Raw genomic sequence first — 14,353 nt, 5'->3', positions numbered from 1 at the left:
AAAATTATTTTAAAAACTATCAAAAAATATTATTTGATAAAGTTCTAATTATTCTAAATATTGTTAAGAAATTTTAAAAAGCAGATTATAAAACTACTTATGGTATACATTGTGATTTAAAAAATGTATATAATATATATACTATTAATGCATAGATAACAAAGAAAACGTCCAGCCACTAAAGTATCAAGGGTGGTTGTTATCAATGGTTTGAGTGTATTTCCTTCTATAAGGATTTTTATATTTATCAAATTCTCTTAAAATCAGAAATAGTTACAAGTATCTGTGTACAGTCTTCTCATCCAGATTTTTAAACTTACCAGGAATAATGAAAATAAGCAGCTTAGGCCTGTTGGCAATTTGATCGCTAGTGAGGTCAGTCCAGGGCCCACACTTTAGAACCTGGGTTTCAATTCCACAACATAGAATGAATTCCTCGTGCACAGGAATTTCTTCCTTGATTTCTGAGTCCATTTCTAAATAAGGCGAGACGAACAATATGAAGAGTCACTAAAATATAAAACTTTGAGCCAAAGACAATATTCGAGAATAAAAAAGACAAAATTCAATATACCTAGAAGGAAATGTCACAAAGAGATATGAGAGATATATGACTATTCAGCTATTCTAGATTACAGGATTGAAAAAAAAATTAAACCACAAGAGAAGAGAGAAAGAGGGGCATGTCTTTGGTGAAATTAAAGACTATAGAGGAGTGTGAATCAAAACAAAAATCCCACCACTCTCCTCTCCAGTCTAAATTGACAATATCCATGGCTAACTTCCACTTTCCCTCTGCTGGAATTCTTATATAGCTATATGCTCTACCAGTGAGAGAAGTCCCCCTACCTTCACCTGGTGAAAAAATACAGAGGCTATGGCTGCCCTTGTACTCTCTCAGATAGAACTGTAAAGAGGGACAGTGAACTCCTTGATGAGCTCTGAGTTTTCTCCTCTATTAATCCTCTCATCCCAAATTCTGTAAGTATATTTTTATACATTATTAAAGCATTATACCATTAAATTATGAAATGGATAGGTGGAAGAAAACAGAATATGAGATAACATCATGAACAATTTTCTGAATAATCAATATATGTGCAAAAATGCAGTCCCAAATTATTTATATTACCCCTCCTCCTCTGCCTTCCCTGTGTCTATCAATACGACCATGTCCCAAACTTTCACTGTTCTTTCTATCCTCCTCTTCAGCTATCTTCCTTTCATTCAGAGCCCTCTAGAGTCTAGATTATAAGTACCCCTAAAGCTTTTTCTCCTCTTTCCACTTTATGCCAAGCTTGTCCTCTGGTCTATCTTGTCCCTGCATTTCCTCAGGGTCTTCATGCTTTTCTGCTCCTATACCTTTGCTAATGGTTTTCCTCTGCCACCGCTTCTGGAATGCTTTCCCCCTTGTGCAACTTATCAATTTATTGCCTCCAAATTCATCCTTCATTGCCTTCTCTGGAAAAATGGATCTGGGTCTTTTAAATATTTTTCCTCTGCCAACTGATATGATGTTAACCTTGAAGAGTGTGCTGAAAGAGAGACCCTGCAGGAAGAAGGATTTCTCCCCTGGTTTCAATGTACCCTCTCAGAAGATTTCTGGAGCACTTGTCCCCTCACCCCCGTGCTCAGGCTGTGAGGTCTCTCTAGAGCAGTGACTTCCAACCAGAGACAATTTTGCTCCCAGAAGACATATGGCAATAAATAAAAATAGTTTTCAATGTCACAACTTGGTATCAGGGGAGGTATTACTACCAGCATCTAGTGAGTAGAGGCCAGGGATGCGGCTAAGCATCCTACACTGCACAGGACAGCGCCCACAACAAAGAATCACTAGCCCAAAAGGTCAACAGTGCCAAGGCTGGAAAAATATCTGGAATGAAAACTTTTCACTTAAAAAGTGGGGACTCCTTTCAAAATTATATTAAAAATATACTGACTGACTAAATAAATAAAAGTATCATCTCACCTTTTCTTGTGGATTGATTTTTAGTTCACTTATAAATGTCACTGTAGCCCAATCTTTGAAACTATCACAAAATACAGTATATTTATAAAGGTCTTATGACATTTGTAAAGTGTTAGAAACAATATTAGATTTAACTGTTATACACAGTATTAAATTAGAGCACTGACAGAGAGAACACTGGCTAAATTTAAGATCTGCACCACAAGAGAATCCGAAGTTATTAACTGTATTCAACTCATAAATACTTAACTTCAAAGTAAATGACATCTTAGGAGTTTGATTAGCCACAAAGTTAATGAGAATGCAAGTAGATATGAAACTTAAACAGTCTATGAAAATTAGAAAACAAAAAAGCAACAACTCTAAAACACTTCAAGTAAAATACAGCTGAGAAACACTGTGTTAATGTATGTATTTGTAAAGCATCTTTCTATTTTACTTCACTCTTATGTTTCTGAATCTCACACAGCCAAATAAAAAAAGTAAAGAAAAGCTTTACTTTCTTCCTTACCTAAGAACCCAAGGTAATTCAATGCTGCCAACAGTAGGCAGGTTAAGACAGGACAATGTGTTCTAATATATATTATTAAAGGCTGATGGCCCCGCCTTCAGCTGCCACCTACAAGCAATTTTAATGATCAGTTTTGATAAGCAGCAAGACTTAGCCTGGATAAAAACCATGTGTACAGTGTAGATATAATCTGTACAACTTAGGCAATCCTTACTCAGCTAAGCATAGGTGTTCATCTGCTTATATTAATGGGTTTCTAACTTCTTTTAGAAAAGAATTTTTTTCCAATTAAATCTTATACAAACCTATACACAAAACTGAAAAGCAGCATTTGACCACTATAAATGAGTCCCTCACTCAGCTTTAGCATCCAAGTAATGTCTGCATTTTATTTTGGCTACTCAGAATTCTACTTTATCCATCATGTAAGAACTGCACATGATAAAAAAATTTTTTAAAGAACTCGTTGCAATGTCCAGGTAGTCTTCAATGAAACTACATTACATTTGAAAAAGAGATAGTAAGATACTTTTCTTTCAAAGTTAAAGCACAAACAAAATCTATAAATAACTTGTATTATTTATCATGTATATAAGGCAGATAAGAAGCTGCTGAAACTTCTTCAAATGACAAAAATTTTATATATATTATTATCAAGTATAAATTGTGACCCGTGTTATTGTCCCACAGTTACACAAAGCAGAGCGTACACTCTGCATGTACTGCACTTTGACTGGCAATTAATTAGTGGTATTCCTGGGCATAGTACTAAACCTACTTGTAAAGTATTTAGTGACTAGACAAGTGAGCATTAAATTTTTAAAGGCCCAGGGAAGAGATACAAAATTTGTAATTTTTATCAAAACACAATATAAGAAGTACAAATACATACAAAATTGGCAGCGGAAGCTTTATTCCAAGTTTTTTTTTTTTTAATTAGGCTGGTAGCAAACTTTGACATGCTGGTGATCTCTGTAGTATATTAAATGTTTGGTATATAATAGAAGTGAGTCTAGGAGTTGTTTTAAATTAGAGAGGCTTTTTTAGTTTAAAATGTACATTAGGGCTTCCCTGGTGGCGCAGTGGTTGAGAGTGCGCCTGCCAATGCAGGCGACACGGGTTCGTGCCCCGGTCTGGGAAGATCCCACATGCCGCGGAGCGGCTGGGCCCGTGAGCCATGGCCACTGAGCCTGCGCGTCCGGAGCCTGTGCTCCGCAACGGGAGAGGCCACAACAGTGAGAGGACCGCGTACCGCAAAAAAAAAAAAGAAAAAAAAAAAACATTAAAATTAAGTTTGATCCTGAAGTGGGTAGGAAGGTGGGTGATATAGGTGAAGGGGATTAAGAGGTACAAACCTCCGGTTATATAATAAATAAGTCACAGGGATGTAATATGCAGCATAAGAAATATGGTCAATAATATTGTAACAACATTGTATGGGGACATAAGTAAAAAGAGAAATAGACAAATCCACAAGCATAGTGAAAGATTCTAACACACCTCTTAGAATGATAGAATGAGCACAGAAAAAAATCAACAAAAATATATAAATTTTGATTGACATAATTAATATTTATGTTAACATAATCAACATAACTGACATATATAGAACTCTACACCAAATAAGTGCAAAATGCATATCCTTTTCAAGTGTACATGGAACATTTACCAAAACTGACCACATACTTGGCCATACAGCAAGACTCAACAAATTTCAAAGAACTGAAATAATATAGAGGATGTTCTCTAACCACAGTGGAATTAAGCCAAAAATAAATAACAAAAATAATAAGAAAATCTGCCAATTTTTGGAAATTAAGCAATATACTTCTAAATAACTGATGAGGGAAAGAAGAAATCACAATGCAATTTAGAATAGAATAATGAAACAAATAATGAAATATGATATATCAAAATGTATAGGACACAGACAAAGGCATGAATGCAAGAAAATTTAAAGTCTTAAAATACTTTCTAAAATATTTTCTAAACTAGTAGGAAAAAAAGGCTGGAAATCAAGGATCTAACTATCTATCTTAGGGAGTTAGAAAAACTAAATGAATCCAAATAAATAAAATAGAAAAAGTAAAATAACAAAAAATAGAAATTAATGGGATAGGAAAAGAAAGTTTACATTTGAAAAGATTAACAAAGCCAAAAGTTTGCTCTTTGAAAAGACCTATAAATAAATAAACAAATCCCTGAGAAGACACATCAAGGAAAAGGGCACAAATAACCAATATAAGAAGTGAAGAGAAGATATCACTCCAGATTTTATGGACATTAAAAAGATAATAAAAGAATATTATGAGGAACTTTATGCCAATAAATTTGATGTGGGCAAATTCTGAAACAAACACAAAAAGGCTAGAAACATCTTTATAGTCCTATATCCAGCAGACATTGAATTCATAACTCCTAGTCCAGATGAGAGTCAACATTTAAGGAAGAAATAATACCAATCTTACAGAGTTGGCCAGAGAACAGAAAAAGAGTGCCCATTTATCAACTCATTTTATGAGGCCAGTAAACCCTTGGTATAATACCTGACAAGGGCATTATAAGAAAGGAAACATATGGGACAACCTCTCTCAGAAACATAGATGCAAAAACTCTATTCAAAATATTAGGAGACCAAATTCAGTGATACATAAAGGGTACACACGACAACCAAATTGTGTATAGATCAGAAATGCAAGGTTGTTTAAACATTCAAAATGTAATCAATGTAACACATTAGTAGAATAAAGGAGAAAGGTATATAATCATCTCAACCAACAGAAAATACACTTGATAAAATAAAATACAGTCACGAAAAACTCTTAAAAAAGAAGAAATAGAGGGATTATCTTTTACAGAATCTAAGAATCTATAAAAAACCTACAGCAAAAACAACAACAACAAAACCTACAGTAGATATTTTACTAAGGGTGAAATACTAAAGGTACCTCTGAGTTTGACATCAAGACAAGGAAGTCTGCTGTCAACACTTCTATTCTACAGTGTACTTGAGGTCTCTACCAATGTAATAAGACACAGAAGAGAAATAAATATATATAGATTGGATAGGAAGAAAGATAGCTGTCATTAGTCACAAACACCAAGATTATATACATTATATGGGTGTTCTAGTTATGCCTGCTGCATTATTCCAAAACTTGGTGGCTTAAAACAACCATTTTATTATACTCATGGATTCTGTGGGTCAGGAATTAAGAAAGGGCATAGCAAGAATAGCCTATCTCTAATCTGTAATATCTGGGGCCTTAGCTGAGGAGACTTTTTACTGTGGGCGGCGGGGGGGATTGCACCATTATGTTTATTAGAAGTTGGATTTCAATGTGTGCTCTAGACAGATTACAGAATAAATACCCACAACTTGAGAAAAGGAAGTCCACAATTCATACAAAGTGCTCACTACAGAAAGCTGCTGTGTCAAAATCCAGGCAAGGACCACACTCAGGGCAGCCCCTCCTCTCCCACTGCTCTCAACGAGGGCTGTACTATGGTTTTTAATTTTATTATTTCTTTTATTTATCTTTATTATTATTTGCTTCTCCTGTGGTCACTGGTGGGTGTGATATGTTCACTGGGGGCAAGAGTCTTCTGGAAGTGAGAGTCCTCTGGAAGTGAGAGTCCTCTGGAAGTATCTTTATTCACAAGTCTGATGACTGATGCTGCTTTCAGATAGGTTGCTGGCCAGGAATATCTATACATGTCCACTCTGTATGGTCTCTCCACATGGACTATTTTGGGCTTGTTCAGAGCATGAGAACTGGGTTCCAAGAGCAATTGTCTCAAGAGGAACAGACTGAAACTGCATCACCTTTTAAGACCTAGTCTCAGAAGTCACACAGCATTACTTGCATGTTAGCCACAAGCTCACCTATATGCAAGGGGAGCAAAATGGACCTCTCTAAATAAGGGAAGTATCATATCATATGAATAGTATGTGGTATGGGAGTTATTGTTGTGGCCAACTTTGGAAAACACAATCTGTCAAAATAGGTTAAACAAAGATTTTAGTTCTGCAGACGCTTTCAAATTATATTACTAAGAAGATTGTGAAAGACAGAGAAAACACAAGATTTCACTAGAGTTTGGAAGCTATCAAAATAACCTAAGCAAGAAATAAGGGCAAGAGTGGGAAAGGAGTGAATGAGAGACTGAAGTCTTGGTAATAATTCTGTAAGGGAATCCAGGGAAGGGAAAGTGACAAAGATGACTTGGATTCTGATGCTAAAGATGAGGGGAATGGAAACACTACAATCCTATCATCAGTAAGCGGTACCATTACTTTTAATTCTTGTAGTCTTTGGGTATAAAATATCTCACTCTTTAATTTGTATTGCTCTGACTTCTAGTATACTTGAATATCGTTTCATGTTTGCTGGCCTTCTGGACTTCCTTTTCTGTGAATTGTCTATTCATATCCTTTGCCTGACTTCCAAGTGGGTTATCATTTTCTTATTGGTTTGTGAGACAACTTTGTATATTGCTGATACTAACCCTTTTCTGGACTCCTATATTTAACATATAGCTTCCTAGATGTTTATTGTAATTTTTATTATTCTAGTTTTTACATTTTAACTTTTAAGCCATCTATATAAGAATTCAATTTTCTTTTTCTTACAATAGAGAGCTACTTGTGCTAATCCTATTTAATTTTTAAAAACCATCTTTTCCCCACCTTTTCATATATTAAATTTTCATACTTACTGGGAAATACGTTCTTAATCACAGTGCTATAATGTCAATGAATCTGGCAATTGGGTCCATGATTAATTTTTAATTATTTGGTAAGGGTAGAAATCGAACCAATAAAACCAAGAATCAACATTACCTAAATCTCAAGTATGGCCAGTGCAAGTTACCTGTTGTACTTAAAATCGTCAGTGTTATTCAAGGGAAAAAGGGGGAAAGGAGGGAGCTTTCTGAATCTGGAACTATATCACAAAACTCCTTTAAAAGTTTTAGTAAGCAAATGTAAATTTTTCATTTCATTTTTGCTTCTTGGTTTCTTTTTTCTAGAATTCCAAAATTCCCACTCCACCTGCTAGTGGGATACTACAATTTGCCATTTACCAGGGCCTAAATTTCCTTCTTCATTTCCTTCCCCATTTCCCTTTTATTAGGTTTCTGATAAGAAATTAACTGAAACAAGGAGAGAAAAATTACATGTGTTCACTTTTCTTCTGCTAATTAAAGCAATAATTCTGCTGAGAAGATTAAAATCTTGAGTAAGATGATTAGTTTATATGCACAAATAATCCACAGCTATCATTAATTTTGCTCAGAAATTACAGGGATATTCAAAGTAATTATCCTTAAACAATAAAATACTTTATAAAAGTAAGAACCAAATGTAATTATAGAATTGAAAAATATAATACATTTCTAAAAACTTGGTGGATGGGTTCACTAGTAGAGTTAAATTGACAGAACAGGATCAGTGAACTTGTAGACACATCAATAGAATTTACTAAATCTAAACAAGACAAAAACAGACTTTAAAAAAAATGAGCAGGATCTCAGGGACTGGTAGGAAAATAACAAATGGCCCAACGTTTGTATAACCAGATTCCCAGGGAAATAGAAGAAAGAGTATGGGGCTGAAAATGTTATAAAAAAAACCTCTTTAATTTGGCAAAACACATAAAACCTACAGATTCAAGAAGCTGAGTTAACCCCAAATAGGATAAAACCAAAGAAATACAATACAAAGCATATCATAGTCAAACTTCAGAAAACTAAAAACAAAGAAAAAAATCTAAAAAGCAGCCAGAGAGAAATGACATATTACCTACAGGCGAACAATAATTTGACTGTCAGCAGATTTCTCATCAGAAACCAAGGAGGCTAGGAAGAAGTGGCGAACGTTTTTCAAGTGCGGAAGGAAAGTAACTCTCAACCCCAAATTCTTTACCAGAAAAAACTATCCTTACTGTCCATCAAGAATGAAGGAGAAATAAAGATATTCTCAAATGAAGAAAAACTAAAGGAATTTGTCACTAACGTATCTACCTCTCAAGTAAGATCTCTTAAAGGAAGTTCTCCAAACAGAAAGGAATAAGTGAATAAGGTTTAACTTCAGATAAAAAAGAACAATGGAATAGGTAAAAGCAGTGGTAAATATAATGGATTATGTTTCTCGTCATTAGCTTCTTCAATAATATTTCATGGTTGAAGCAAAAGTTTAATGTGGTATTCAGTGTATGTAGAGGAAATCTGATAATTATATTTAAAAAATGAAAAGGGTAAAAAGATGTAAATGTAAGTGAGTTTTCTACACTTCACTTAAGGCAGTAAAATGTCAATACAAAAGTAGGCTGTGTGATGTTATGTATATATACTGTCATACCTAGGGCAACCATGAAAAAAAGAAGTATACTAAGAGCTATACACAAGAATGTAAATAAGTCAAATAAAATTCTAAAAAGCATTTAAGTAACCTACAAGGAGGCAAGAAAAGAGAAACAGAAAAATGATAACAGAGGAAACCAACAACAACAATAAATAATAAAATGCCTGAATTAAGCCTTAACATATCAATGATTATTTTAAATACAAATTGTCTAATTATACTGGTTAAAAGGCAGAGACTGGTAGAATGGATTTAAAAAGAAACATGACCTAACTATATGTTGCCTAAAAGAAACTCACTTCAAACATAATGACATTGGTAGGTTGCAAATAAAAGAATGGGAAAAGATATATCACGCTAATATTATTATTTTACAAAAGCAACAATGGCTATGCAACTATCAGATAAAGTAGACTTTAAAGCAAAGAAAATTACTGAACAAGGACATTTCATAATGATAAGATTAATCCACCAAGAAGACATCCTAAATATATATGCACTGAACAACAGACATTCAAAATACAAAAATCAAATACCAAGAGAGCTAAATGGAGAAACAGAAAATTCCACAATTATAGTTGGAAAGTTTTAGCAATGGAAACATCTACTAGACAGACAATCAATAATATATGGAAGAGCCTAACAATACCATCAACCAACAGGATATAATTGACATGCAATTGACATCCAACAACAGCAGAATACACATTCAAGTGCCCATGGAACATTCACCAAGATACACCTCATCATGAGCCATAAAACAAACATAAATTTAAAAGAATTAAAATCATACAGCTTATGTTTCTGACCATTATGGAATAAAACTAGAAATCAGTAACAGAAAAGACAACAAGTAACTCTCCAAATACTTGGAAACCAAAGAGCACACTTCTAAATAATCCATGGGTCAAACAGGAAGTTGCAAAGGAAATTTTAAGAATACATAGAACTCAATGAAAATGAAAAGACAATACACCAAAATTTGTGAGATGCAACAAAAGCAATGCTGAGAGGGAAATTTATAGCACTATATGCTAGCATTAGAAACAATAAAAGGTCTCAAATTAATAATCAAGAAACTAGAAAAAAGAATAGCAGATTAAACCTAAAGCAAGCAGAAGAAAATGATGGAGCAAAAATCAATAAAATTGAAAACAGAAAAATTAAAGTGCTAGTTCTTTGAGAAAGATCAATAAAATCAATAAACCACCACTGAAAAAGAGAGAAGATGCAAATCACTAACATCAGGAATGAAACAGGGGTTATCACTAAAGACCCTACAGAATACTATTGCCCTGATACCAAAACTGGACAAAGACAGTACAAAAAAAGAAAACTACACGGGAATTTCCTGGCAGTCCAGTGGTTAGGACTTGGCACTTTCACTGCCTGTGCCTGGTTCAATCCCTGGTCCCTGAACTAAGATCTCACAAGCCATGCGGTGTGGCCAAAAAACAAACAAAGAAACAAACCAAATAAACCCCCAAAACACAACTACACACCAATACCTCTCATATCTATACCTTAACAAAATATTAACAAATAGAATCTAGCAATGTATAAGAAGAATTATGTGGGATCTATTCCATGTATACTCAACATTCAAAAATCAATCAGTGTAGTCCACCATATCAAGATGCTAAAGAAAAAACATATGATCACATGAATTAACTAAATGCACACCCTATGACACAATAATTGTACTATTGGGCATTTTTCCTAGAGAAATGAAAACATATTCACAGAAAAACCTTCAAGCAAAGATTCACAGCAGTTCTATTTGTAACAGCCCATAATGGATACTACGCAAATGTCCTTCAACAAGCGAATGGTAAAACCAACTGTGGTACAACCATACCATAGAATACTACTCAGCGATAAAAAGGAACAAACTATTGACACACTCAACAACTTGGATGCATCTTAAAGGAATTATGCAACCTGTCTCGTGTAGAAAAATAAAAAAAAACCAAGGGTGACAGTTTACAGTAAGGCCTATGTGTGGATGAAAAGCAGCATGAGCACTAGGTGTCTGCTGCAAAAAACTTCAAGAGAGCTGTGAAAGTCAGTGTACGGGTCATTCTTTAAGAGTTGATGTTTACTAAGTGCTTATTACACATAAAGCACTGTTCCAAGTGTTGTATGAATTATCTCAGTTAATAAAATAATCTTATCAAGTGGCTACTAATGTACCCCATTTTATACATGAGAAAAAATGAGACAAACTATTTCTGAAAAATACCATGATGCATGGCACTCAGTAGAGGCAACAAGGCCCGCAATTGTTTCCCCAAAATGCTGCACTCCAAATTCAAGGGAGCAAGCGCCGTTTTGACCTTGGCGCCACGGAGAAATATTACAGCAGCTAGAGTGAACCTCAAATAACTGGCTAGGGGAGTGTCAAGTTCAGAAATTGGTGCAAGAGTCAGTTCTCAAGGATACCTGGTGTAACAAATTTGGGAGAGGCGTGGGGGAGGAAGTTGATCCTGACGAGAAACTCGATTCCAAATCAAAAGAGCCCGTTAATGGACAAGGTTGGAAACAGACCCAGGGAGGGAAGAGAGTGACTTGCCCAGGGCTACAGGCTTGGTTGGTACAAGAACTCAGACCTTTGGAGTCCCCGGCCCAGACTCTAGTCACTTTTAGTCATTTCTGCCCTGCCAGTCGCCCAACGTCCTGGACCTTACCCCCCCAGAGGAGCCGCCATAAGACTCTCCACAGGCGGGCTACAGTTAGCAGAACAAATGGTACGTTCCCGCTGGGCAAGCAGCCAAAGGGGCTCCCGGCCAAAGTGGCCCCGAACCCCCGAGCGGTCGCAGCCGTTAGGCTAAGGACAGCACGGGCTCTGCGAGGAGCCACAGAGATGAAGGGTTCCAGCTCCCGCGTGCCTGCCCAGCCGTCCTTTCTCCTACAAAGTCACCCCGAGCGTGGGAGGCAGGTCCTCACCTGTCAGCCTAGAAAGCAGCTGGCTCTACCGTGGCCGTCTTGGTTAGGCGTCACCGGGACGGGAAGTCCCGCCTCCCTCTGACGTCACAGCGCCGCGCCGCGCCGCGCGCCGCTCGCCGCTCCCGGGAACTGGTTCCTTTACCAGACGTGGTGTGTTGGGGTTTGGGAGGTTCTTCACCCTGGGTTAAGCCCTGTGGCCCAGATCCAACGAGACCGCTGGGAAGCTGTCGCTACGCTGAAACTTTCTCTTCCCTTTCATATGAATTTCATCCGCCTTTTATTTTAGTCATCCTTGATACACTTCAGCTTCCCTTTCTCCAGTTCTCCCCCATGCCCATGTTTCCCTTCATACGTTACTGGTTGCATCTCTTCCCTTCCTTTCCCCACATTCACAGGCAAGTTGGTTCTCAGTTGCCCTGTTTATTAGCATTAATATGCCCAGCCTCTGCTACTCGGCCCTTTAGCAAAATGCTGAAAATGCCGATTCCAGAGGTATTTCGAGCTTACCACATCCGAACTCCATGAAGACAAAGGTCATATTCATCTTGCGAACTGTTGGCATCTTCAGCACCTGGCACGTAATAGGTGAGCGGCATATATCTGTTCAAAAATGCAATAGAGAAAACAAAGTAGTTTTATAGCCAGGGGTCGAAGCGGACTAGTAAACCGGCAAATCAGTAATCTCCCCCACACATAGAGGAGAAGACTTGATGCTTTTTCATTCAACATGTCAGTGATAGGCACCACCTTCCAACCAGTTGTTGGAAGTTGACTGGTACCTCTTATAGGCACCACCTTCCAACCAGTTGTTGGAAGTTGACTGGTACCTCTTTATTACCTTCCCTGCTTTCACTTAACTTCCTAAATGTAATAGTTAACCCAATGAGTTTAGAAGATGCCACTCACTGTGCTAAGAGCTTGTCATGAATCAACTCATTTTTAATCCTCACAGCAACCCCAATGAAGTCAGTATTAACGTGTGACCAGAGAGTCTGGAAACATAGACAAATGCACAAAATAAGTGAATGATTACATTGCAGTGACATTACATGGTATGTTCAAGGTGTTGTCCCTCGTTACTAATGCACAGCTCAATGTGTGCAAAATTCCGATGAGTGTGGTTCAAATGCAGCAGTTCTTTCAATTCTTGCATATGCATTTATGGTGCATTGCTCAAGTGATTTGTGTCTCTGATTTCATTAAATAAGACTGTGCCAGAAAAGTTAACCAAAGGGGTTCCATTTTTTTTTAAATCTATCTTTCCAGACCTTTGGCCAGTCTGTATTATTATCTCCATATTATTTGCTGTTCATATAGTTTCTACTTTCTACCTTCTAGGCACTTATTAGGATCACATTTCCCTTATAGTTCAGGGGTGGGGAGTGGAGGAAGGGAGGGACCAAGGGGATGTGAGTAATTCTGGCCAATGAGTTGTGAGGAGAATGCTGTGTAACTTCCAGCTGAGCAGTTGATTTCTTGTGTGAGATGCTCCAAAACTTCACTTTTTCCTGGTGAGGTGATGGCAACATTTGAATGATGTCTGTCCCAAGAGCCTGTGTCCTTCAGTAGCTGCTGCTACATAAAGCCTATTGACCATCCTGTGACGAATACTTTGGAGAAAGAAAGAAACCTCTGCTGTTACTTTTGGTGTTCTTACAATGTAGCCTGTCCTAATTGATACACAGGGACAGCCACACACAGAGGATCTTTTTTCTCAGGCTCTTGATTTTTAATTCTAAATACTCAGGGGAGACTTTCTGATTGCCTCATCTTGTGTCTGGTTGTCAGCAGTTGTCCAATCATCAGTAACAAGCACTAGGGGTCATACTGTACCTTATAGACAGGGACCCTCTGCTACAGTTAAGGGTATTTTAGTGAGCAGGCAAACATTCCACAAAGGTGTCTACTACAAGCAGACATGGCTATAAAATTAGACCATTGTATACTGATTTAAAAACAATAAATGAAATTGAAACAGTTTCACCTTTTACAAGAATTTTAGACTCTCATTACTTATTCAATGTTTATTGACTACCTATTACATTCCAAACACTCTTCCAGGCACAGAGGACTCAAAGGCAACCCAGAGAGAAAAACACTTGCTCTCACCAAAACCCAAAATAAACAAATTAAATACATTGATATATAGTGACAGTGGAAGAGGAACTAAAAGGCAGGGTAAAAGAGAGTGAGGAGTGCATTCATTACCTACCGCTGCTTAACAAATTACCCCAAAACATAGCAGCTTAAAACATTTATTATCTCGCACAGTTTCTGAGGGTCAGGAATCCCGGAGAGCCTACCTGGAGCTCAAAGTCTTTGAGGTTTCAGCCAAGCTGGTTGGTCAGGGCTGCAGATATCTCGAAGCTCCACTGAGGCTGGAAAATCCAGCACTAAGCTCAGTCACGTGATTGTTAGTCAGCCACTGTTCCTCACTGGCTGTTGGCCAGAGGCTGACCTACTCCAGGGGCATCTGGGGACTCATAAAAGCATTCAGGGGCTGACTCCACATTTCATTAATCTAGCAGTGTCCACAAAGAGATGCAGTGCAGGGTCTTCT

General features: G+C 37.1%; 1 protein-coding gene across 4 annotated transcripts in view; it reads right to left on the bottom strand.

Moving 5' to 3' along the window:
• The window catches only part of LDAH (lipid droplet associated hydrolase), a 100,882-nt gene extending 89,017 nt beyond the window's left edge, over nt 1-11,865 (bottom strand). For 3 of the 4 annotated variants that reach the window (XR_012325794.1, XM_033838968.2, XM_019943207.3), the window contains exons 1-2: nt 11,794-11,865; nt 321-476 (exon numbers count right to left, since the gene is read on the bottom strand). Coding sequence is in view for 3 of the 4 variants with exons in the window: in XM_033838968.2 (XP_033694859.1) it covers nt 321-474 (154 nt within the window). In the remaining variant the exon portion in view is untranslated. Of the gene's footprint in view, nt 1-320; nt 477-11,534; nt 11,554-11,793 lie in introns of those variants that run through there. The other variant, XM_073791566.1, reaches the window with a different exon arrangement.
• Between the last annotated feature and the right edge of the window lie 2,488 nt (nt 11,866-14,353).

The sequence above is a fragment of the Tursiops truncatus genome, chromosome 14, assembly GCF_011762595.2.
Source record: "Tursiops truncatus isolate mTurTru1 chromosome 14, mTurTru1.mat.Y, whole genome shotgun sequence".
In the NCBI taxonomy this organism is placed as follows: Eukaryota; Metazoa; Chordata; class Mammalia; order Artiodactyla; family Delphinidae; genus Tursiops; species Tursiops truncatus.
The sequence above is the reverse complement of the archived record's forward strand: the minus strand, read 5'-3'. Positions and strand labels throughout refer to the sequence as shown.